Source organism: Apium graveolens, chromosome 11 (assembly GCF_009905375.1).
Source record: "Apium graveolens cultivar Ventura chromosome 11, ASM990537v1, whole genome shotgun sequence".
Lineage (NCBI taxonomy): Eukaryota > Viridiplantae > Streptophyta > Magnoliopsida > Apiales > Apiaceae > Apium > Apium graveolens.
The window spans coordinates 173,813,604-173,840,847 of NC_133657.1; the positions used below are offsets into that span (position 1 = coordinate 173,813,604).

Sequence of the window (27,244 nt, forward strand, 5' to 3'; positions counted from 1 at the left end):
TTCCGTACGGTCCGGTCCCGAGCGGGCGGTTCAGAACCGCACTAATGGCCATCTCTATCCGTAATATTAACATAGGCACATGCAACCCTCCCCGACCCGAATATATAATTGATAAAGTTGGCCGGTTATCATTTCAACAACTCCTCTGTATCCAATCTATGATGCATATAAATATATAATATGATCAATAGCAACATCACGAAAAGCCAATTTCAGCACTTCTCTTACCTTCTTGTCTCCATCATTTTCACAGGCTTACGAAGTTGATACTATATATCAGTAAACTGTAAACGTGTACAAACCTATTACAGAAGTTTTTGACTACACTGATGCTGTACGGCGAGCGTTTGCATGGAGTGGTTAGGTGTTTCATCGCCACCATTAGCTGTGTTTGTATATGATATTGTTTTAATTTGTCGTAAACGGAATTATGTTTTCGGTGTTTGAAAATAGTAAGTATTTTATCTGTTCACTAGTTAAAGTTGTTTGATCCGATTTCGACCTTTTTCACCTTGAGGGTTTTGGATGTGAGATAAATAATAAATTGGTTATTTAACCTGAAAATTGTGGTTGGCTGATTCTCAACTTCGACTCCCTTTCTCACTTATAAGGATTTAGACGAGTTTATTACCTAAGTTACAGTTGGCGAAATCTGAAAATGGACTTTTTTTTCCACTTTTAGATTTTAGGTGAGTTATTATTTACTTAAGTTATAATTAGCTGGATCTCAAGTTCTACTTTCTCCAAAAGCAAGGGCCAGAAATGTTAGAATATATGAGATTTAGTTCAAATTTCCTTTTAACGCCTTATTAAGAAAAGATAAAAACATAAAATTCAGCAACTCGACAAACTAGTCCACTTCCAGGAAACAGGTCATAGAAGGCACGAAAACGTGATCACTCATATAGTAGTCATAAAATCTGTTTTCTCGAGTCACTGATCTTTACTACTACCTTCCAAGGTGTATTCTGCTTTCTATAAATAACCCATTTATGTATGTTCATCTCCCTAGTTTCTCCAATAAGTGAATTCATAGATCTGATCTTAGCTCAGACATTTATCCATCTTTTCTTTCATCTCATTTCTTGAGCTAGCAAGTTTTTCTAGCTCTTATATCAGACATATCACATCTTTCTGTAGTTTGTTTAGTAACCAGCTAAACTCTGATGTGAAAATGACACATATAAACGAACAAATTACAGGACCATTTGCTCGTGCATGGACTTGGTTTAAAGCCTTACCAGTGAATATATGGTTCAAAATATCTGATACAGGTTGCAAAGCCAAGAAACTCGGAGAAGATGATCCAAGAAGAATTATTCATGCTTGTAAAGTTGGTTTGGCCATAACCTTAGTTTCTCTGTTTTTCTATTTCAACACTCTGTATGATGGTTTCGGTGTTGCTGCAATGTGGGCTGTTTTGACTGTTGTAGTAGTTTTCGAATTCTCAGTAGGTATGTATGTCACTATAGTTTTCACATATACTAGAAACAAGATTGTCTTAATCATATACTTTTTGAAATCTTACCAAATCGTTTGGCTTGATTGATTTTTTCAGGAGCAACACTTGGAAAAGGTGTAAATAGAGCAATTGCTACACTTTTAGCTGGAACACTAGGTGTTGGTGCTCATCATTTAGCTGTTTTATCTGGGGACAAACTTGAGCCCTTTGCAATTGGAACCACAGTGTTCTTAATAGGTAAATAATTTTTTTCCAGTTTTATATATTGTGCTCATATATGTGTTCAGGAACTGGCTCAGCTTCATAGAGTCTTGCTAATAACAATGAAATTTGTACGTGGTGCAGCTGCTTTGATGACATTCATAAGATTCTTTCCAAAGATGAAGGCCAGATATGACTATGGGCTAGTCATATTCATATTAACATTCTGTTTGATATCTGTATCGGGCTATCGCGACGATGAGGTGATAGCTATGGCTCATAAAAGACTCTCTGCTGTCTTTATTGGTGGCGCTACTGCTGTTCTTATATGCATATTGATTTTCCCGGCATGGGCTGGTGATGATCTTCACAAACAACTTGCTACTAACATGGAAAAACTTGCAACATTTCTTGAAGGTATATTTAGGGCTTACTTCTGTCTGTGTATATGATTCTTTAGATTTTATTCTAAATGATTTGAAAATTAAAATATGTTTTACAGGATTTGGTGATGAGTTCTTCCAGATATCAGAGACTGAAATTACAGAAGATAAAAAGGCATCGCTACAAGCCTACAAAAGTGTTCTCAATTCAAAAGGCACCGAAGAAACCTTGGTAAGAAATAAATATTTCTAATTGCAATCTGAATTAACCTTTTATGGGATTACTGAACTCCCCTATCATGTTAAGTTACCAGCTCTAATTTAATTTGGCTATACACAGGCAAATTTTGCAAAATGGGAACCACGGCACGGTCGGTTCAGGTACCGACATCCATGGGACCAGTACCTAAAAGTTGGAGCTCTCGTTCGTCAGTGTGCATACTCAATTGAAGCACTAAATGGACACCTTGCATCAGAAAACCAGGTATTAAGCTTGTCACTTGTGATTCAAAAGCTTTGCAATTCACAGTGATATCTCCTTATTAACATGTCCCGGATATTTTTCACAGATACCCTATGAAATCAGTGAAAAAGTTCAACAACACTGCATTAAGATGAGCTCAGAGTCTAGTTTTGCATTGACGCAATTAGCAATTGTCAATCCGAACAATGACAAGGTCATCAGTTGCAGATTCTCATACTCTAAAAGCCAAGATTGCTGCGACAAGCCTGAAATCTTCGCTAAAAACAGGCTTGTGGCCAGAAACAGACTTGCTACAAATACTCCCAGCTGTTACAGTAGCTTCGCTACTAGTAGATGTTGTTACTTGCACTGCCAATCTTGGAGAAGCTGTTAATCAGTTAGCAACTTTAGCACGTTTTAAAGTTATAACTGCATCAAATAACCGCAAACCCAAAGTCATTCATCGGGGAACATCAAATCTATCTGCTCATCATGCTATTCCAATTGAGGCATAATTTTGATAGACATAAATCAAATTGATCCGCAATGAGCGTATAGGCATATGTCTAGATCAGAGTACTGAACTCTGCTAGTTGGTGTACGGGTGTACCAAAAGAAGTTGTGTATATCATATAAAAACTCCTATGCAGTAAGTTATAAATAAAATTTGTTTGTAGAAGCAGTTTGTCCCTCATTGTCAACCCAAGTACTACTTGTTTGTCCCTCATTGTCTCTACTGTCCGGTGACCTAGAACCGGAGATGATAAACTAAAATTTAAGTAATATAAGAAGAATAAATTATTTGGCAGTACTATATCGATTTGTTGGGAACAATATCTTTTATAACGTCTATCATATATTCACATTTCAATTATTAAATGGCTGAAGAGTTGGAACTTAGAAGTAGCTGCAAGAACAAACAGATCACTTTATTGGGGGGGCGGACGGAGCCTAGGCCCTAACGTGGTCTCTGATAATGCAGCGAATCTTCATAAACTAAACAACCATGATGAGCATTTGCATAGTACAGGAAAATCAAGCTGTCTCTTTTCTCTTCTTTTCTTGGTCTGTCTGTGACTCTTGTCTAGTGGCATTCTGCAATGTTCTTCATTCATTGCTAATTGCTAATATGGCACATCTTTATGGAATTTGCAAGCTAACTACAAATATTTGCATAATGGAAGTTTAACCAATGATATTCCAAGTTTTCACAAAAAATATACACGCTAAAGATTTTTTAACTGAATATTTTAAATAGCTCCATTTTTACACCATATATCACACTTCTTATCCTTAATCTTGCACTAAAAAGAACATAGAGAAGCGTAAATTAATCTATGTGGCCATGATAACTTTTTTGGCTGGGAATACACGCATCTTTTATATTATTCTTGCTTTGCATGTGCCCAATGTTGAAATGCATGTAGGTATAAATTTTGATGAAATTAAATGAAGCACTTAAGAATTGAGATGGCTGATCTCATAGAGAAAAACGCTTGACTGCCTCAGGTGATTGATTTTCTGATGGGTATTATGGCCTGAGCCTGTTTGGGGTAACTTAACGTTTCACTTAGGTTAGTGATTGACCAGCTAGTATGTAAGATATTACGTGTTTTCCTGTATATCAGTTTGTAAATGTATGAGCTAATTCAGAGCGGGATTCGTTTCACTGGATGGCTGTGTAGTGTGTACAGATGTCGGTTACAAATGAAAGACTTGGTCATGTTGATGCTCTTTTTATGTAAGAATTTACTATTACTCATCACCAGCATGCAGTGACACGGTATATTATTATAACCTTCACACCAAAAGAATAATAGTATAATCTGTCCAAAAATCAAATAACTTCAGTGGTGAAAAGATATAAATTAGCAAAAGTAACACAGATACACCAACCATCTTTGGCATATATGCCACTTTTTTAACAAATAGCTAGGCAGGTCAAAAATATTGATGGCCCAACTGTTCTTCTACAATCACTTAAATCTGGAAAATAGCTAGAATAGTAGTATATTAGGTGGACACATGTTTGGATGCAATTATTGAATGATTTATGATCTAATCTCTAATTTCAGTGATACAGGAGAGGCAAGTGCTCTAGCAGTACTTTGATTTTTTTTCCTCCCTTCTATTCACAGTACATGAACTGCACAATATGTACAAATAAGAACAAAATTGACCAGATTCAAGGCCAATTTCAATATTGTAACTACCAGAACTAATATTGTTACACCACCAAACTTATAATATAGACCTATTACCATTTTCTTTTGACTATATCCCCTTCTAATATTTTTCTGAAATAAAGTTGAATTCGTAAACTCACCATGGAAGGACAGGGTTGGCTGCACTTTCAATGAACATCTTCCATAAAAGTTTGTGATTAATATTTAGGATTATTCCTTTCTTCACCTGTAAAAATTGATCAGAACATTAAGTCTTAAGAAGTCATTCCAATCGGATAGCACCTAGATATATACCAAAACATAAACTGCAAGTAACTTAAAAGTCCAGCATCAAAATAAGTTGCGGTCACCCCTGATGAAAAAAGTAATAAAATTTGAACTTTTATATACAAAAGTGTAATTATAAAGTAGTCAGAGTGCTGAAAATAGAATACAATCAACATGACTTTTTGTTTTTGCCCTTGATTGCTTCTAATTAAATTTATAACTAGTAAATCTTTAAAATAGCATTATCTTTCATGCAACTCTTTGCAATATTGTCCAAATTCAGAGCAACCTTTTATTCACCGACAGCCCCTTTGGAGTCTTGCTAACTTCTGAAGGGTTCTAAAAACATATGGACCTAGGCAGTATGATTAAAAAACAGATATATAAAGGTGATTTCAACTAGATTTCCACTAAAAAGTTGGTGGAAACTCAGGTGTCCAAAGTTTGAACTTTGAGGATACAAGTTCAACACTACGCATCATTTTAATTGAAATCCTTTGTAAACCATGTCTAAAGAAATAATAGTCGCATTCCTAAACAATCGAAGTAGTCAGAAAATTTTCCTCATCCAAATAGAGAGGAGAAAAAACAGAGAACACAAAAACATATGAGAGAGCAAGAAAAAAACAAGAGAGAAATAAATAAAATAAACACACAAGTTGTGAACTAACAACTCATGTATGGTAAACCAAAATATACTTATCGAATAGCATGTAAAACTTGTTGATATTATCAGCTAATCTCTTGCCAAAAACACATGCAACCAAAATTCCTAATCTAGAGGTTCACAGAAACAACACCCCAGTTTCTATATTTTTTAGCAACAAATTCCCGAATATCAGAAGCTATCATGGTTTCATTCCCTTCAATACAAATCGAAGGAAAAAAAAGAGAAGAGAACTACTACAGATATATTTTCAGATGTGTGACGTCTAAATCAAATTCAGTATCACCAATAAGTAACCAACAGAATAAGCAAAATTAATGTTTTAATACAAAGTACTTTGGTACATTGGTAAAAATCAAGATTTTATATTATAGAAACATCCAAACTACAACTATTATAGATACAATGGTAGAGGAGAGTAGAGTAATTACTGTAGTACTTCCACAACCTAGAAGCCTTCGCCCTTATTCTCTCCTAGATATCTTAAATCATAATGGTTTATCTTTAATTTTACATATTTTCAGCACCTTTTCAATAATAAACAAGAAGTAAATATAACATTAAATATAGATAACAGCTAGGAAGCAAGGACACGGGTGCGTAGTGCGGGGATACGGGAATTCGACAAATAAAATAATATGGGGATACAGATGCGGGGGAAACGGGAAAAATAAACAAAAAATTCATATATATTTCATTATAAACATAATAAAACCTACTAATAAAACCAAAAATTGCATGGAAAGTGGATCAAATGCATCATTTATTAATCTAAAACACAAAAATTCAAGTAAAATCTTTTAGTTTATGCAAAAATGAATACGTTAATCAATATTTTTATAGTAACTAATAGACATGGATACTTAATTTTGTGAATGTAGCTTGCTAAAATAGATTTTGACTACAATTTTTGAAGATAAATTTCAGACTAGTATCTTGGAAGAATCCGTGTGTCCAATACGGGAATACGTGTGTCCGAGAATCCGATACGGGGACTCGGTATACGACCAAGTGTCCCTGCTTCTTAGGATAACAGTCATTATTACCTTTTTGAAAAATTGTTATCAATCTCAACAAATCCATCAAACCATCAAAAAAATGACACCTTGACTCTGACTTCTAATAACTTAATTATCACAATTTGTGATCAGACTACCTATTACACATTTCACGCCACGGAATTACCACCAATTTTAATATATATACTTACAATCACTGACATACAAAATCGATATAAAAGGAAATAACAAAAAGAACTTACCAAGATAAAAGATCAGTCCTTGAAGATAACTTTCCCTGATAAATCCAACAATGTGTCCAAACAATCCGGTGAGAATTTCCGAGCAAACAGGTACGAATATGAAGAATTCGACTCCCTCAAATTACAAATCAATTGTGCAGACACTTCTGGTGGGTAATAAGTATGTGGGTGACCACTAACACTATCAGTCCAATTCACCCTAGTCAATGTATAAGACGAACACCCCTTAGGATCCAACATCGACAACAATGTAGGAAAATAATGCTCTTCCGGATAACATGAATGTACATTTATACACGGAATCTTAAATTTCCTCCACAACTTCCGATCCCTCAACACCATCAACGAATGCCTCCGTGTCAACACAAAAAACTGTGATCCAACTCGAAACTTATTAAAGGGTACTTCCGGAACCATAGCATGTTTACCTCTAGCATTATACCTATCCCACATTATCGATTCATTCGACAAAATTTCGATAAAACTAATTTTATCTAAACTAGCGGAATCCACATTCGGCCTAAATAACGCATTATACACAAACATAAAAGAATGCAAAGGAATACATTGTTGCGAAATAAGAGCAAAGTAAAAGTTACTAGAGTCATCAAGAATTGCAGTGGCGAGAAGGCGTCGAGCAGCGGAGATTAATGTAGCCGTGCCCCGATAAGTCCTGTGCAAATTCTTGATAACCCTTCCATGGAAAACACCAGTTGGGGCACTAATTTGAACAGTTGGGTCCACGTGGATGTAAATATTGTACAAAGAAGAGTGGTTATTGAAGAAAAGTTCCCATAAGGGTGAAAAGTAAAGGTCGGTGTTGGTTAAAAAGAGGAAGGCTATTTTGGGGTTTGGGTTAGTGGTGCCTAGACGAGATTTAGCGGCGGCGCGTTTGGTGGCGCGTGAGAAGAGAGAGAGGTCGGAGAGTTCGTGGGAGAGAGGGATGGGTGGGGAAGGGTGGTGGGAGAGAGGGAAAAGAGATGGGGCAAAGAGGAAAAGGATGAGTGCGAAGGAAATGAAGAGGGTTAGTGTGGGGATTAGTGGAGTGGGAGTTGATGATATCATTGTTTGTGTGTGTGTTTTGGGGTTTAGTTTGGGGTTTGAGAGTTCTTGATTTTGGGGTTTATGGTGATAAAGAAGTGGGATTGAGACAGGAGTGAGTGGAGAGACTGAGATGGAGTTGGTAGTGTTTAGTTTGTCTGTGTGTTTTATGTCTGCGTAGGATATTGGAGGTGGGTTGTCTTGGGGTGAAATCAACAAAGTTTATTCATTGCTTGGTAGATTGGTTTTATACCTTTTGTATTCACATTTCCAACCGTGTGATGTAAAAGGCTCGTTTTGCGAAATCTTAAAATGAACAAGTTCAAAGTTATTAATTACTCTTTTTCTTGCTTATAAGCAGGTTGATATGGTCAGCCAGAAATTAGAAACAAACCAAACGTATTCAACTATCAACTACTCCATATTTGTCAACTAAACTGTTCCAAATAAATGACTGAACTATTTCAACTCTTGTGGAACTTTACTCAACAAACAAATGTTACAGATATTGCAATGGCGCAATAATTTCCATATGTAATGAATGTACAATGTCTATACACTATTATAAACACAAGAAATTTATCAGTTTAATTCATCTGTAATGCCTAACTTCTTCTGGAGATACCAAAATATCTGAGAAACAAAAACGGTTGGCTTGTCTGATGATTTTACGCACAGTCTAGCGACTGCCAAAAGACCTTTTAGCTCTCTTGAATCATAATTATTTCCAAGATCTGGGTCTATCATATTGTGTATGGTGTCTTGAAATGAAGATTCTTGGACCCATTCAATTAAGTCGACACCTCCCTCTTCTCCTGATGACTGACCGGTTATTAACTCGAGGATTAGCACCCCGAGTTGAAAGACTATATTTCCACATTGTTGGCTGGTGCAATCTGAAACATCCTAATTGTGAGTTACGACTTGTACAGTTCAGAATCACTGATTCAAGAAATTATTAGACTTGCCTTTGGGACAGGAAGAGTGTGGAGTCCCAGCAGAACCAAATATGCCAACATCAGAGAGCTGAGACAGAAAAAAAACTGAATAGTATGCACAATACTAATAACACAACTTTGATGTGCAACTGTAATATACTTGCATCTTATATACAAAAGACTCGCATTGGTGCTAATAACAGATTAGAAAAGAAGAAATGAAAAATACATTACCTTTGGGGCAAAGTTCTCATCTAACATGACCGTACTAGAACTGATAGATATGTGGTGCACTGGTGGATCACAAAAGTAAAACAAATATTCCTGCAACAGGATACTGTTGTAATTAAATATTTTGGGTGAAAATGTCAGTATATTAGTGCCAGAACTTTCAGAAAAAGATTGCATTTCAAATTCCCAGTAACTCTGTACTCACTAAATACACAAGAAAGCTGATTCCAGGGAATAATTGAACAAGTCATCCCCAGACCATATCCAAAATTTAAACCTTGGAGTATACCAACCATCGACATTAGGAGATGTCAATAAGATTGTATCTCGAAGCAGGTATGTACAAGGATAATCTTATTAGTAAAATATTTATGCATATATTATTGAACTCCTACACATTTTTTTAGTCTAAAAGCAGTACAGAAAAAAATGCAGCCTGCCATAAGTTTCATCATGCCTATGGCAATCTGTGATTTTATCAGAGTATGTGTATATAGAATAGAAGTCAATCAAGTCATAAGATTAGTATAAAAGAAACTGGTGAAGCATCTAACTGCAAAGGCTTTTGTGCACAAACGTGTGTGTACACATTACACCCTACAGGTGTGTATTCTTAAGTAATAACATATTCGTTAGAGCCTTGAAACATAAAAATGCAATCAAATCTGTGACAGACAAATTCAATATATTTTTCCCTAGTTAGATACACAACTTGTATACAAGCAAATATTTATAGGGGAGTTCCAAGAATCAACAGATAAATATCACAGACCCATGCAAATAATAGAATAAAGTATTATGACATTTCAATTAAAATTGTATATATCATATCGCTTTCATGTTATTCATCTTTACTTTTGACAAAAGCATTACAGGAAATAGAGATAAAAGTTGGCACACATTATGTTTACAAGACCAATATTTCTTGAAACTTACCAGTGCAGCTGCAACTCCGATAGCTATTTTTAGCCTTGTCCTCCAGTTTAAAGGAGTCATCAAAGGATCTGCAAAGTGCCAAAATCTGTCAGAAAATCAATTTTGCCAAACACATTAAGTTTCTGTAACAAGCCTTCTTACCATTTAAATGCTCCTTTAGGCTCCCATTCTCTATATTTTCAAACACTAGGAACCTGCAAGAAGCCCAAAACCAAAAATTTACAAAATAATTATAATCGCTTTTACATTAAAAAAATATTATTATTCAAAAAAAGAAACAAACAGATTTATTAAACAAACTTTGTCAAGTGTCGTCAGAATATTATTGTCATGGAGAAAATTCGCTCATAATCGTTTGAATAATGTAAGAGTTGTCAGATGATACCCAGAAACACTGAAGATGCGGTTCTTATCATACCAGCACTTTAAAGTTAGATTTTTTCAAAAAACTATCAATATGAACGTGTGCTTGTTATCTTTCTCGTATGTGAGTTTCTACCTATTTTATGCTAAAAAAGTTCCCTGTTTCTGCATTCTGCCTATTGTCCTGCATAATGTGCAGAAAATCGAATCATGCACTGAATATAATTATCTTCTCAATCCATGAATACACTCAGGCTTTTCAGAAAAGTATTCGTACTTAACCTGATGTCTCCTCCTTTTGTGCTTAACTTACATCCATCATGCATAAAGAAACCTATATGACTGATAATTAAAATTTTAACTACGTGGCAACTGAATGCTTAAGAAAATCGAATTATGCACCGAGTATAATTATCTTCTCAATCCGCAAAAATACTCAGCCTTTTCAGAAAAGTTTTTTGCACTACAGTTAACCTGATGCCTCCTCCCTTTGTCATGCCTCCTCCCTTTGTGCATGACTTACAATCACCATGCATCAAGAAACCTATATGACTGATTATTATAAATTTAACTATGTGGCAGCTGAATGCTTAAGAAACCTTCCTTGGACCTACTCCTACCCTTTAAAACTTTGGTTTCAGTGTTGCACACTACCTTCCTCAGTTTCTCCCCCTACTCTTATAGTATTTTCAGTTTTTCTTTTTCGAATGTCCCAGAAAAGAAGAGTTATAATATAGGCAAGACCATGCCAAATTCAAACCTCTTACGTCCGGTAGAAAAGCCACCAAGGACGGCAATGTGACGGTGATGTATGCGCCCTAAAAGCTGAACTTCCCTATAGAAGGCGTCATCTTCTTCACTAAAACCTCTTACTTCTTTTACCAGAAAAATTTTATCACCTTTAAAATGGGCTCTATAAACAACGCCGGAAGAAGAGTTGTCAATGATCCTGCGGAAATTATCTGTTGCCCTCTTTATGTCTTTATATGAGAAGTGCTTCAGAAAAGAAACTGGACCTGAAATTTTAAACTTTTAGCTCCAGAGACATGGAAGAGGTTCATGATGCATACAATAATATAAATGTAGACAAAATTTCTATAACGGGAGTTATTTCAGAACTGTAAGCCTCAAATTCGAACAGACATTCCATTCACCCATTGGGGATCCCAATTTAACGCTTCTGTTTACTGTCTTGGGTATAAAGGATCTGTACATGGTTAACATAGAAACTTAAGCTGTTTCTACTGTCATGAGATATATTGTTTAAAGATGGTTTTATCAGTGTCCTATCTAAGCATATGTTATCTCTCTTGATCATGAAAGACGCTTCTTACATATTGAATGTTATTAGAAAAAAAAAATATGAGGATGATAAAAATGCTCAAATATTAAGTTAAGGATGCAAGATTAGAAAATTAAAATTAAAAAATTGACTATACAGAAAAGGACAGTGCTGTGCAAGTATTAGCATCTAGCATCAACAAGTAACAGAACTATCGTATCAATCCGGTGAGTTCATGGTATTTGCCATAGTTATTACCACTAAAATACAGAATACTGAAAACAAGAGCATGTCAAAGCAGAATACACTATCATGTATTAATTGATCCATCTTTTCTTCATTTAACTTTTTGCAGAATAATGTCCTCAACATGCTCTTTTTACTCAGAGCATGCTAATAACCTATTAGGTAACGCCACATTGTATATGAAGAGTGAAATGAGGAATTTCTTCCCTGCATGCAATTTATGAAAGTTACATTTAATCCACCAAACTTTGATCTCAACGAATAGTAGTTCAAGTTGAATAATGAAATATACATAGACAAATCAAATAGAGATCTTATGACCTCATATCAAGTCAAATTTTAATGAAAGTAAAGTACTATTAAGACAACGATATAAGCAACTCCGACCATTCTATTTTGACATTATTAAATCCTAGATATATTAGTACTATAAAACTACTATCTTGTAGAAAAAATAACCATCAACTCTAGATGTTATTATACCATACTTAACTGTTCAAATTAAATTTATCCTTGTTTAATAACAAAACAAATTAAAACAAATAATTGCATAATTCTTTGTTCACCATCAATAGGCTTACACAGCCATGGCTTCCTGAGAATCCAGGGGTAGAGTGTGATCGAAGTAAAAAAAAACGTAAATACCACGAATCATTATTGAAGAAGAAACTTCCTTGTAGGTCACAGTGGGTGAAGTATGGATAAATGAGAAGCAAAGGTAAAAGATAACACTTGCTCGTGAGATTAAAGTAATGACTCACGTGATTGGAAATGGACCGACTGCTAGTAATATGAATTACACACAGTTTTAAGAAATCTATTAAGCAAGTTACTGTACAATTTAGATGAGCTTTAACCCTATCCCGTGGCTTCAAATTAAATACTTGCAAATTGGAATACAAATCCTACTTTTTCTCAGGTTTAATGCACAATCAAGGGATCTTGGGGCCTCAAAACAGGGGCATCAGATTCCTAAAATCACTGCATCCGAACCAATACACTCAAATAAATCCTCATAACACAAGGACGACAAAACGTAAACGAGCAGTACATTAATATTCGCATACAATCTCTCATTACATATGGACCGAAAAATTTCAAAAAGCAAGTTATCGTCCATCACTCACTCGGAACCTCAAGTAACTCACATTCAATAAGCGTTTTCCACACAAACACATCACATTAACCTATAAATTCTTCGCTTAAATGCGAAATTATATTAAAATTTCGACGGATCTCAACCAAAATTATCCGGCATATGAAAATTATCATTCGTCTTCTACCTTAAATCTATGACAACGTCATATCATACAACAATTCAACTACGATCGAAGAAATCATCGAAAAACAAACAAACAACAATGAAAATATGAATACAAACACAAACTGTATACTACATACAAGATGTGCAAGTAGATTAAAACAGAATTGAGCGCCAACACACACGCAGTAACAGAATTGAGCGCGAATATAATAGATATATATATATATATATATATTGTATGTATGTATAGATAGTAGGAGTTTAGAGTACCGGAATGATGAGATCGGAAATTGAGAAATTGGAAGAGCTTATTCTTCTTAAGAGGCTCCATGATTGGGATCTGCAGCAGCAGAAAAGAAGTGGCATTTGCATTTAATGATATGAATTTTTAACTGTAATTTGGAGGCTTGTGAAGTTGACTCATTGTGTGTGTGTGTTGAGATTTTGGATATATGGAAACTTTCTCTCTTTTTTTTTACAACTGTCCTTTTAACGCCCGCTCTCCCACAGGCCACAGTCAGTCTGCCACACGATGCTTCGTAAAAAGAAAACAATATTAAAAGGGGATTTTATATTTTTGGTTGGAGGTCGGTAACAGATTTATATTCTACTTACAGTCACACGCTTTCTCATACTCATGCTTAGGGAAGGAATGAGATGCCAAAAGAAAAGGTGAGACCGTGGTTAGGCTCGTGTTATGGCCGTCAATCAATTGGAAATTCGGTCCGATTCATTCGATTCAAAAATTAGTGGAGCAAATATGGATCATTGAAAAATAAGTCTGATTAAAAGAATCTGATTCAATAACGATCTGATCTGATAAGTAACTAATATAGATTTAAGCCGATCTGATCCGCTAACGATCCAATCCGACTATATACTATATATATAATAAATTATATATAAAATATGTGATGCATATAAAATACTAACATGTATATTAGTTAAAATTTCTAACACTAAATTCCTTACACAAGACAGGTGAAGGTCTTAGGTCATCTTTAACGGTTTTAATCCAAAAATCTAAATTTAGATCACGAATTGATTCAAACTTTGATCCAAATTTCTGACGAACTCCATGTGATCCAAATTTTGATCCAAAATATATTTTACATATTATAATACATATATATTATGTTAAACTCTTATTTTTAAATTTAATGTATAACCATTATCAACTATTTATATTATATTTGATAGATTAATTAAATCAAAGACAACAAATTTTAATATACGTAAAAAATAATTAAAAATTATATGTGTAATTTATGAGAAACACATTCATTTAATTAATTAAGTTATAAAGCATTATTAACATTCATTAATTATTCACAATTAATTTTAAATCTAATAAACTCAAATATATTAATAAGAAAACTATTATTTTTTATTAAACTAAATTTGGATCAATGAACAATGGTGATCTTAATTTGGATCAATACTATTCACTAATCCAAATTTGAATCACCATTTGTATTACTGTTGAAGAAGAATTTAGGACAATCTACCCCAAATTTGAATATTTAGATTATTGTTCGAGATGTCCTTACAATACCAATTAATATGGTAATATGGTGTCACATAGATTAGGCTCCAATATGTAAATCTTATTTTAATTTAGTGGTTGCTTAAATATATGATCTAAAAATTTATCTAAACTGGTCGTTGAGCATTCGGTCGGTTAGGTTAGAAACCGAACCAAACCTAATTAATCGAAAATTGAATTACTATTTTTTTCAAAACTGAACAGAACTAATTTTATGTGTAAATCGAACCGAAAACTAAACCGATTTGATAACCGTCATCAGCTATCAAATGTAAAACTCAGTCTCATATTTAAAAGTTTTATTTTTATCATGCCTTGTGAGTCTATAGCATACCAGGTACTTTTAGTGCTTCGACAAGTTGTGTATGATTAACCATCTAATTGTGCAAATCATATTAATGCATTTTATAATCCATAAGTTAATTCTTTTCTAAAACATTCACATGAATAATGTGGGTTTGATTTTCAGAATTAAGGTTGATCCAATCCAGATCTGATCCTTTGACATCCCTAATTAGTCGATTAACTAAGCCCGACAACCCGATACAAACCTGACACTAATTTTAAGGACTAGTGTTGTCCTTATACGAGATTGAATTTGAAATTGACTCGAATAAAAAACACGGGTTACGAGTTAACCGAGAGTTAACCCGAATGTAACCCGCATAACATATCAAGTTATATTTAAAAACATTCATTAATTTATTTAATGTATATAATATATTATTAATATAATTAATCATTTATATACAAACTTATAAAGATTAAATTAATTTTTACTATTTTTTATATTTGAATGAAACATATATATATATATATATATTTAAATTAATTAATTCAACTTGAATAATTTTGTTTAACAGTAATAGTATTTTTTAAACTTAAAAATGTATTGTTTTATTATACTACACAAACTAAAAAAAATTAATAAATATGAATTCAAATAAATTTACTAAATATTTTGAACAATTAGCGTAAAAACCCGTGCGAGACACGGGTCTGTTTATAAACAAAAAATATTTCTCGAATGAACCTATATATGTATTAAAATAATTCTATAATTAAAAACACATTAAAGAATAAAATTTCAAATTTATTTTAACTTTTTATAGTAATTTTAAACCAATTTTTATTTTGACATGAATATGGACATATGCAAACTTATATGATTTTTACGAAATAATAGATTATTTATTAAATATATCGAGGACTATATGGTGTACATACGATACAATCAATTAGTATTATATAAAAATAAATCCTGGGGTTCCTATTACTTTTTCCTTTTTATACATAAAATCAATAATGGCATATTTAAGTCAATTACATAATATATATAAATTTATAAATAAGATCTAATCCCACATTAACAAACATAACTTAAAAATAAATAATATTTCTAAATATATTTTACCACATGATAATTATATATGCATAACTAAGTTAATAAATTTATTGAATATATATTAAAAATTGATTTCAGATAGTTTTTGATTAATTATTCAATCAATCTTCAATCATCTAATTAATTCATTAACGGTGTTGGCATAGATTAACTTTGATTCCCGCTTTTTACGATATCACCTATTTTAAAATTTTGAAGTTAAAATTATATGTGTTTGAAAAATGTAGTGTGTGATTGATTAATTTATAATTGCATAAATATATATTAGGTGTCCACGGATCAGATTGGTCGGGTTGAAACCGTTTTTACAATCAAACCTAACTAAAATAATTTGAAATTTTGCAAACCAAACAATGAAAAATAAACTAATAACCCAACCCAACTCTTCATTTTCGTTTTGTATTCGGCCGGGTTAACTTGAAGAAGTTAGATATGTTTACAAAATTTGAATATAATTGTATACATAAAAACTGAAAGACTTATTATTTATAATGTTAATTTTAGTATTTTATTTTTGATTAACAATATAATTTTAGTAATGTTGATTATATTGTAGTACCATGTGTACGCATAATATCTAATTACAAAATTACAAATATAAGTGTAATATTTTGTACAGAGTATAACTAGAGATAAGATATAAATACATATTAAGTAGTAGAAGAAAATATAAAATATAATTCAAGTTGGGTTGGCAGAAAAAACATAAAACGCATAACCAACCCTTTTAACCAACCACGTATTTATTTTTTTAAGCCGTTTAATCTACCAAAAAGGGTCGGGTTAGTTCGTTCAGACGAGATTGTAACTAAATACATACCTATACGTAAAATTACAAAACCTAAACAAAATTGAGTCATATAAATAATTCAAACTAAATTTTTATTTACTTAAAAATTAAAATAAAAAAATAAGTTAAAGGAAAATTATGATTTAACTAATAAGAATTTTAAAACAAACTTAAAACTCAATTTAACACAACAGTTTTGACATGAAATTCTAAAAAAGGGGTCACTGGTTCGATACTTTGCTAAGACAAATTTAGGTGATTTTGCATAAATAAAAAAGATACGACATATAACATTCAAACCCATGACCGAATGCATATTGTATTAGGTAATGAATTATACACGGGGGGATGAAGGTGTTTTAGTGTTTTTATGCTTTTCTTGAACTAAATTGGTTTTGAACACAGTAAACCAAATCTTGTAGTAAGATGTGTTATAACAGAAATTAAACATGCAGCTATGAATAACACAGATCTTTTAAAACTTACTTAATTTTATATTAAAATTAAGAATATTTTGCTACAAAATTTCTAGGCTCTTTGTTGTTAAAGAGCTTAGCTTCAATCTTAAGAGAATACAAAAATTCTTGATCTAATTGTTACTTACTAACTAAGGACCAGTGTTAACTTTATATTTTAGTTAACTGCTGGTTTACACAGTGTACAATAAGAGATGCTATTCACTTTACTAAACTGTCACTAATCATTTCTATTTTAGGAAAAGTATATCTTCCATTTCTGACTTAGCATATCTTTGCATATTGTGTTAACTTTGATATTCCTTTGTCAGTTAATCTTTTCCCTTGATCTTGCACACTCTTCAAGCGGCTTTTTGTAGACTTGTCAATCTAACTGGTTGGATTGTTTGTTGATTGTTAATCTTGGATATTGAACTGGTCTGCAATTTGTACTTTGAGATTTTACCTCGAGATCTCCAGTTAACCATATAGAGAACTTGACATCTTGATAAGTATATTGGCTTATCGAGATCTCTAATTACTCTATTGTTGATTTGACTTGTAGAGGTCTCTGAGTTTTCTAAAAGAGAATTTGACTTGTCGAGATCTCTCCACTTCATATCTTCACTTTGACTTATCGATATCTCTGAATTCTCTAGTGGAATTTGACTTGTCGATAACTCAGAGTTCTCTAATGAATGTTGACTTGTCGATAACTCTGAGTTCTCTAGTGAAGAATTGACTTATCGATATCTTCAATCTTCATGTCTTCAATTCGACTTGTCGATATCTCTGAGTTCTCTAGTAGCTTTCCTGAGTTCTCTATAAGTCATTATGGAGTTCTAAAATGACTTCTCTATAACAATAAATTTGTGACTTGTAGAGACCTTGACTTATAACATTGTTAGGATGAAAACACGAGCTAATATTCACGCAAGTATACGTGATCGCAAGTAATATAGAAATAATTCTAGTTCGTTCCCACAGGGACCAGTTTAAGTTAATTTTAATCAATGTACTTATGCAACAATGGTATGGTTATTATCCAATGCTAAGATGAATAAAAAATTAAGGTTGTTTATAACTACGATTTACTAAGATATTATACTAAAGAACATTAACTAAGAGTTTTAAAAAGGATTGATTACTATATAACACAAACATGAGATTCTAACTTCGTTAAATACTTCATTCAATAGCCTTTTTGTTCTTAACCTTAGCATGCAATGGTGATGACATTTATCAGATAACACAAAACTGATAAATGCCAACTTTCGTTGCACGAATACCATACTACCAGACATCCACAAAAGAGATAGAAGCTGAATAGACAATAATTATATTGAGACCCTATATATCTATAGAATTTGACAACATAACGGTTTAATGCACAAGTTATCTATCATGATTACATAGGGCAAGTAAGATGGTTAAAATTACCTTCGAATCATGCATATCAAATACATGAACCTATGTTAGCATGACAAGTTCTAAACCCCTAAGTTCACTTTTGCTTTATTAGACATTAACACGCTATCTTATAAGTTCGCAACGCTCATAGGATGAATAAGCACAACCAATACTAGGATATTATACAATCACCACACACTAAGGCATCGAAATAAATTAACTAAAGAAATCCATAAGTAAATCCGCTAGAACCCCACGATAACGATTAGCCCATAATCGGACTCATCATCAACGTGGGTTCCGATGAAAGCATGGTGTATTAAATGTAGTCTTTATACTGAATAAATAATAAAACCAAGTACGAAATAAGAGTATAGGTTTACAAGTAAGAAAACTAGCATCCAAAGTTACAACTTAAAATAAAGAATCACAAGAATAAACTAGATCCTCTTTGCCTTGGTTGAATTATGCTCTATGGTCTTCTTACGCCTTCTCCTTAAGCTCTCGTACATCTTGTTATGAAAAATGATCATAAGTTATGTATATATAGCAGCCCATGCAGATTAGAAGTCTTTCGGATCAAAATCAGAGTAGAAACAGGATTCCTGGAATTCAACCCGGCACGGTCGCGTGCTACTACAGCGCGGGTGCGCTGCACTTCTGCAATCCTGGTGCGGCCGCGCGCTACTACAGAGGGGGCACGCTGACTCTCTGGAGAAAATCATAACTTCTGCTTTTCTTGCTGTTTTGAGTTGGTCTTTTTACGAGCAATCTTCTTGACACACCAAATTAGCATCAAAATAAAGTCAATTCTCCTGAGTTCCTGATATAAGCCTGAAATGCAAAAATACTACAAAACGCATCAAAAACACAAATAACTTGAGTACAAAACACCAATTCAAGCCTTTATAGGACATAATAAATGGACATAAATGCCACTTAGCACCCCCCAAACTTGAACCGATGCTTGTCCTCAAGCATAAACAGACTCAAAGAATAAGGAATAAAAATACATGAATGCAAACTATATGAATGCAACGATCCCCATAGAATAACTTAACCAACCGACAAGCAACATCTCAACAAATGCAATTATTCGCACAAAGATCAATCAAATCCCACAAATCAACTTACAAGCCAGAAACGTGCGTGTGTGCAAATGCTTACAGATATACTATCGCAACTAGATCAATAATCATGACTCACTACTCACCAAGACAATCACAAGATTATAAATAGAATAAAATCTAAACTCAAATAACTTATAACACTTCAATTCTTATATCGGAGTTATACATGGATACATGCTTTTATTCTCAACACATAAACAACACAAATATGCTTATTCGACCGTGCAATGAGTGAGGTTCACAAAAGACTTATACAATAATATCCATGTAGCGAGCGTTAGGTTAGCGGATCCCAGACTTTAAAAAGCCTTAGGTCACTAGGCACAAAGTCCCCTAAGAACTTAATAACTCGAGTATTAAAGAGCCCACTCGTGATCAATTATGCATAAACACAATTTTTTCTTTTTGTTTCTTTTCACATAATTTCTGAACGAGTGTGTTTCGCTCCATCTCGTTCAACCCTAGACTACTCATATAAAATGAGTCGGCTACTAGCCATTTGACACCTAGCCACAACAACTAGCAATGGAATCCAATTTTCTCCAATTTTTAAATATCCATGTTAATTTATCATTAGGAGAATATCCTAAATTCTAAATATAAACAAGCGATTAAACCTCGACAAACAAACAAACCATGACCATGATCTAGCACTCAAGCAACCTATTAGACTTAGTGAAATACAATTGTCTCTAGCATGCAAATCAACTCGGTAAGACTTAACGTCATTAAGCACGACATCACTACACTAGCATTAATATCACAAATCAATCGGAAAAATATCTAAGGGATCATGTTATAATACAAATTCATGAAACAATATGAACAAACTATCATAATAAAAAAACTACAAAAAAAAACTACCACCTGGAAAATATGCAACTATATGAACTAAACTAGCATGAATATGCAAACTATATGCGACTCACACAAAACATATAATCCTTAACTACTACCCCCAAACTTAATATATTCACTGTCCTCAATGAAGGTAATAGCAAGGATTCAGGAATACCTACTCAGAATCAGGTTCATCACCCTCAAGGGGTGGAGTGTCAGGAGTGTCTGGAGGCTGATATACAGAATTCTCACCGAATACTGGCCACCGGATGTCAACTCCTGTGGCTCTGAATGCATTCCCCAATGCCTGGATAAGGTGATGTGCAAAGCGACTATGGATATCATGCATCACATCCATCCTCCTCAACAAGCGCCTATACTGCGTTGAACTCATCCTAGCACTGCCCTGTGCTTCCTCCTGCTGCTGCTGTGATCCCGAAGGACCGACCTCCTCACCCAACTCAGCTCTCCAAGTTGCTCTACTCGCCTGCATTGTGCTACCGGCATATGCCTGAGGAGCTGGCCTTCCACCTGGCAGATGGTCATAAGAATATCCAAGCCCCTTAGGATCGGGCTTACCATCATATCACTCATGCATACTCAACAGTGTCGAACTATCAACCGGAGCACTCGGGAGCTGCAGCTGCTCATGTGTGGGCCAATGAGTCTCACACAGCAGCTGCAACATACAGCTTCATCACTATGGACGCATAGGGTATCGAACCTGTAGTACTCCCTCGCAAGAACCTCAGAATACCCTGATGAATCACCATCCCAAGATCCACATAGTCTCCCTGAAGAATCCACTACAACAAACATGCACGCTCCATAGTAACATCATGCACGTGAGAAGATGGAATGATGTTAGCACAAATAAAAGAATTCCATGCATGTGCAAACCTGTTCATGCACGATGCATGGAAAGTGGCATACTCGTTCGTGCCCTTCTTGAACTTCCAATGAGTCTCAGGTACACACAGGATAGCAACAATCAAATCCAAGTTAAACTCCTCCGACGTCTTCTCATTTCAATTCTCCTGTTCTGGCCTCCTCTCGGGATGCTCAATCGCCCTATGAATAGCCTCAACACTATACTCCACCGTCATTCCCCTAACCACCGTGAAACCGTTCTTCCCCGCCTTAACATTCACATAGAACTCACGCACCACACTCATGCGCATAGCAGCGGGTGTCTCGCAAAAAGCAACCCAGCCCATCTCCAAGATCATCTCCAACAACTTACCATCTTTCCGTGATGGCAGAAAACCACGCTCCTTGGGTATAGGCTTCGAAAGTAGTCTCGTATACTCTGCCTCAGCCTCGGGAGTTGCAAAACCAGGCCTCACACCCCTAGCACTTGAAGAATCAGTGGTGCTGCTGCTAACTTGGGTTCGTTGTCTTTTTGGTGCCATTGATATTGAATAAGCTTGAGAGAATATAAGTTTATAAGAAAGATTTGTGTGTTTGAGAGTTTGAGAAGTGATGGAGGAGTTGTGTATAAGTGTATGTATATATAGGAGATTGGGAGAGAATTAGTTATGGAAAAGGAGTGGGAATTGATTATGGGAATAATGGGTTTGATTTGGAGAGGGAAATATAGGATGTGGGAGAGTAAAATTTGGGTAGGAATTGATTTTGCCTTCAAATTCCCGAATTTCTGTTTAATATTTTTTTTAGAACCAGGGACCCAGCGCGGGCGCGCCGTGCTACTGTAGTTGGCACTGAATTTTTCTGATTTTCTGATTTTTTTGTGTTTTTCTTTTTTTTCCTTCTTCCTCTATCTACTAATGTACAACAAGCTTGGGTTGCCTTCCAAAAAGCGCTTGGTTTATATCGTTAGCTTGACGTAAAATCTTGAGATCAGGTAGACAATAAAACAGCACTAACCACCTCACGGTTTTTCGTATCCCCATAGTAGTGCTTCAATCTCTATCCATTCACTTGAATGCTTGGCCTAGATCATTCTCAAAAATCTCCACAGCTCCATGCAGAAACATGGTTTTGATTATGAAAGACCTGGACCCCCTCGACTTCAATTTTCCAGGAAAAAGACGGAGACGAGAGTTGAACAAAATAAATTGCTGCCCCGGCATAAATAATTTGAGCACTAGACCCCTATCGTGCCACCTCTTGACTTTCTTCTTATATATTTTGTTGTTTTCATACGCTTGAAGTCGAAATTCATTGAGTTCATTCAATTGAAGCATTCTTTTTTACCAGCTGCATCCAAATCAAGGTTTAACTTCTTCAAAGCCCAATACGATTTATGCTCGAGCTCCACAGACAAATGACAACCATGACCGTACACCAACTGAAATGGCGACATACCTAACGGAGTGTTGTATGCTGTTCTATATGCCCAAACAGCTTCATCAAGCTTCAAAGACCAGTCCTTCCTTGATGGACACACAACTTTCTCTAGTATACGCTTGATCTCTCTATTAGACACCTCAGCTTGACCATTAGTCTGAGGATGGTAGGATGTAGCAATGCGATGATTTACATTATACCTTTACATTATAGCAGTGAAATTGCGATTGCAGAAATGAGATCCCTCGTCACTGATTATGATTCTGGGAGTCCCAAATCGTGTGAATATCTGCTTATGAAGAAAATTAAGCACTACCTTCGCATCATTTATCGGCACAACCTTGACTTTCACCCATTTCGATACATAATCAACTGCCAACAAGATATACTGATTATTACAAGATGAGACAAACGGCCCCATGAAGTCGATTCCCTGAACATCAAAGACCTCAACCTCGAGAAGCACATTAAGAGGCATCTCATCCCTCTTGGACATATTGCCTACACGCTGGCATCGATCGCACTTTAAAAACAAACTGATGTGCATCCTTAAACAATGTAGGCCAGAAGAATCCCGCTTGAAGGACACGAGCTGTTGTCTTCTCTCCATCATAGTGGTCTCCATAAATAGTCGAATGACAATCTTGCAAGATCCCCCCCTCCCGTTTCGCTGTATGAAATACATCTCCTGATATTTTGGTCAGCTCCTTGCCTAAACAGATATGGTTCATCCCACATGTACCACTTCACCTGATGAAGAAACTTCATCTTTTGAGCATAAGATAAATCCGGAGGCATGATATTGCTCACAAGGTAGTTCACAATGTCTGCAAACCACGGTTCTTCTTCTTGTACCCCAAACAGCTGCTCATCGGGAAAAGACTCATTTATCAATGTCTTATCCTGTGAAGTTGTACTTGGGTCTTCCAAACGCGAGAGATGATCAATGACTTGATTCTCAGTACCTTTTATGTCCTTGATCTTTAATTCAAATTCCTGAAGCAAAAGAACCCATCTAATCAATCTAGGCTTTGAGTCCTTCTTCGAGATGAGATATCGAATTGCAGCGTGATCAGTGAAAACTGTCACCTTCGTCCCAAACAAATAAGATCGAAACTTCTCAAAACCATAGACAATGGCCAAAAGTTCTTTCTCAGTAGTAGTATAATTCAGTTGAGCACCATTGAGGCTCTTACTAGCATAGTAGACCACATGAAATATGTTGTTCTTTCTCTACCCAAGAACTGCTCCAACTGCATAGTCACTTACATCGCACATCATCTCAAAAGGTTCATTCCAATCAGGTGTAGTTATGACAGGTGCCGTGATCAAACTCTTCTTCAAGAACTCAAAAGCAGCTAGGCACTAGTCATCAAAATTGAATGGGACATCCTTCTCTAGAAGATTTCACAAGGGTTTAGAGATTTTAGAGAAGTCCTTGATGAACCGCCTATAGAAACCCGCATGACCAAGAAAGCTGCGAACTCTCTTAATAGAAATTGGTGGAGGAAGATTTTCAATGACCCCCACCTTGGCTTTGTCCACCTCAAGACCCTTATTAGATACCTTATTGAGAACCAGATTGGTCTCAACAAACCTTTTAAGAACTGCGCCAAGATTCTGCAAGCACTCATCAAAAGAATCACCAAATACAGAGAAATCATCCATAAACACCTCCATATTCTGACCAATCATGTTAGAGAAGATAACCATCATGCATCTTTGAAATGTGGCAAGTGCTCCACATAAACCAAAAGAAACTCTTCTGAAGGTGAAAGTACCAAATGGACAAGTGAAAGTAGTCTTTTCCTGATCTTCTAGAGCAATGCAAATCTGATTATAGCCCGAATAGCCATCCAGAAGACAGTAGTACTCATGCCCAGCCAACAGGTCAAGCATCTGATCAATAAAAGGAAGAGGAAAGTGATCCTTTCTCGTGGCCTTGTTCAGCTTTCTATAGTCCATGCAAACTCTCCACCCCGTGATTGTTCGAGTAGGAATGAGCTCATTCTTCTCATTAGCAACAACTGTGATACCTCCCTTCTTCGGCACACAATGAACTAGACTCACCCAAGAACTGCCAGAAATGGGATAGATGATCCCTGCATCTAGCCATTTGAGAATTTCCTTCTTCACAACTTCTTTCATGATCGGATTAAACATTCTCTGCTACTCAGCAGTAGGCTTGCTACCTTCTTCTAGCAGAATTTTATGCAAGAAATAAGAAGGGTTGATTCCCTTAATATCTGCTATAGTCCATCCAATTGCCAATTTGAACTCTCTCATAATTTTTAAGAGCTTCTCCTCATCACTACCTGAAAGGTCAGATGCAATAATAACTGGCAAAGTAGATGCATCACCTAAAAAATCATACCTTAAATGTTCAGTCCATGGTTTAAGCTCAAATGTAGGGGCCTCCTCAATAGATGACTTGAGGTGTTTTGGAGATTTGTTCAGTTCCTCAATTCCAAGAGATTCAAAAGGCATATCCATCTTCCACTTCCAAGGAGTAGCATTCAGAAATTGCAACTGCTCATCACCTTCATCATCTTCACTATCTGAATTCCCCAACAAGGCATTTTCTATGGCATCAGGCCTTAGCAATTGATCAAGTTCAGCAGTAACCACAGAATCGACCAACTCCACTTTTAAGCACTCCTCATTTTCAGTGGGGAATTTCATGGCATTGAACACATTGAAGGTCACATCCTGATCCAGCACTCGAATAGTAAGCTCACCCTTCTACACATCAATCAATGTTCGGCCAGTAGCCAAGAATGGTCTTCCCAAGATTATTGGAATCTTCTTATCCTCCTGAAATCAAGAATTACAAAATCAGCAGGAAATATGAGTTTATCAACCTTGACCAAAACATCCTCTATAATGCCTCGTGGGTATGTAATAGAACGATCGGCCAACTGCAAGGTCATATAAGTAGGCTTTGGATCAGGTAGGTCCAACTTCTTGACGATTGACAAGGGCATCAGATTGATACTAGCTCCCAAGTCACATAAGCATTTGTCAAATGACACTTTTCCGATGGTGCAAGGAATAGTGAAGCTTCCAGGATCTTTAAGCTTCAGAGGTAACTTCTGTTGCAGCACAACATTGCATTCCTCTGTGAGAGCGATGGTCTCTAAGTCATTAAGCTTTACTTTCTGAGAAAGAATACCTTTCATAAACTTCGCATAACTAGGCATCTATTCAAGAGCTTCAGCGAAAGGTATGTTGATATGAAGTTTCTTGAACACCTCCAGAAACTTCTCAAACTACTTATCCAGCTTTTTCTTCTGCAGCCTCTTAGGAAAGGGAGGTGGAGGATAGATCTGCTTCTCCTCTGTATTACCCTCAGGAGGAGTGTGTTTAACAGTAGTCTTCCTTAGTTCCTTCATCTTCCTTCTGTACTTCTTCTTCTTCAGCCACAGCTTCTTCATCCGAAACTTGAGAGTGTTCGGGATTTACAACCTTCCCAGACCTCAATGTAATTGCCTTTACCTGCTCCTTAGCTTCCCTCTTTCCTGGCACTTCAGTGTCATTAGGGAGTGTATCTAGTTGATGATTTAGCAAGGTATTGGCAATTTGTTCAATTTGATTTTCCAAGGTCTTGATAGAAACCGCTTGCCTCTTGCACATGAGCCTCAACTCTTCCAATTCAGATTTTTCATTGGACTGTTGCAGCTGGAATTGTTGCCTTGGTACATACTGCGGTTGCTGAAAACCAGGAGGGTTGTACTACTTTGCTGGATACTGCTGATAAGGCTGTTGAACTGCATTCTGAGAATTGCTTCAACTAAAGTTAGGATGATTGCGGTTGTTAGGATGATAGGTGGCTGGCACAGGCTGCTGCGACCTCTGAAAGTTGCTCATGAACTGAGCCGATTCACTAAAAATAGCACGCTACTCCATCTCATGGGCACAACACAAAGCTTACAGACACTAGTGATCTGATTAACTCCATAAAAAACCAAAGAATCCACCTTCATCGTCAAAGCCTTAAGCTGAGGAGCTATAGCAGTAGCTGCATCTAACTCCAGAATTCCAGCTATGTTGCCCTGAGATAGTCTTTGAGTAGGATTCTGGTATTCATTCGCAGCCATCAGTTCAATCAATTCATAAGCTTCATTATAGCTTTTAGCCCACAAGGCTCCTCCTGATGCTGCATCAAGC

At 35.4% G+C, this 27,244-nt stretch overlaps 2 protein-coding genes and 1 pseudogene across 5 annotated transcripts; 1 reads left to right on the forward strand and 2 right to left on the reverse strand.

The window, feature by feature from the left end:
* Positions 1–221: 221 nt before the first annotated feature.
* On the forward strand, positions 222–3,323 carry LOC141696861 (aluminum-activated malate transporter 2-like; annotated as a pseudogene).
* LOC141696862 (glycosyltransferase BC10-like) lies at positions 2,819–8,155 on the reverse strand. 4 transcript variants are annotated; one of them, XR_012564514.1, is made up of 3 exons: positions 6,891–8,155; positions 4,836–4,921; positions 2,819–2,938 (listed from the first exon to the last, which is right to left on the reverse strand). XR_012564514.1 is itself a non-coding variant. In XM_074500995.1 (2 exons), exon 1 carries the CDS (start codon positions 7,953–7,955, stop codon positions 6,903–6,905), a length of 1,053 nt encoding a protein of 350 aa, XP_074357096.1. In that variant the 5' UTR covers positions 7,956–8,155; the 3' UTR covers positions 3,731–4,921; positions 6,891–6,902. The 4 variants fall into 4 exon arrangements, 1 of the variants encoding a protein (XP_074357096.1); XR_012564513.1 differs by lacking the exon at positions 2,819–2,938 and adding an exon at positions 3,436–3,669; XR_012564512.1 differs by lacking the exon at positions 2,819–2,938 and adding an exon at positions 3,725–4,655.
* A 214-nt stretch (positions 8,156–8,369) lies between these two features.
* Positions 8,370–13,726, reverse strand: LOC141696863 (putative receptor-like protein kinase At1g49730). Its single transcript, XM_074500996.1, has 7 exons — positions 13,462–13,726; positions 11,160–11,415; positions 10,178–10,230; positions 10,037–10,104; positions 9,104–9,193; positions 8,900–8,957; positions 8,370–8,827 (listed from the first exon to the last, which is right to left on the reverse strand). Exons 1-7 carry the CDS (start codon positions 13,520–13,522, stop codon positions 8,514–8,516), a joined length of 900 nt encoding a protein of 299 aa, XP_074357097.1. The 5' UTR covers positions 13,523–13,726; the 3' UTR covers positions 8,370–8,513.
* Between the last annotated feature and the right edge of the window lie 13,518 nt (positions 13,727–27,244).

Coding starts and splice junctions, on each gene's coding strand:
- LOC141696862 (XM_074500995.1), bottom strand. CDS start 7,955: ATGATATCATCAACTCCCACTCCACTAATCCCCACACTAACCCTCTTC.
- LOC141696863 (XM_074500996.1), bottom strand. CDS start 13,522: ATGGAGCCTCTTAAGAAGAATAAGCTCTTCCAATTTCTCAATTTCCGA. Junction 10,231..11,159: donor TTTTCTACCGGACGTAAGAG/GTTTGAATTTGG, acceptor GGCTTCTTGCAG/GTTCCTAGTGTTTGAAAATA. Junction 8,958..9,103: donor ATGAGAACTTTGCCCCAAAG/GTAATGTATTTT, acceptor TTTCTGTCTCAG/CTCTCTGATGTTGGCATATT.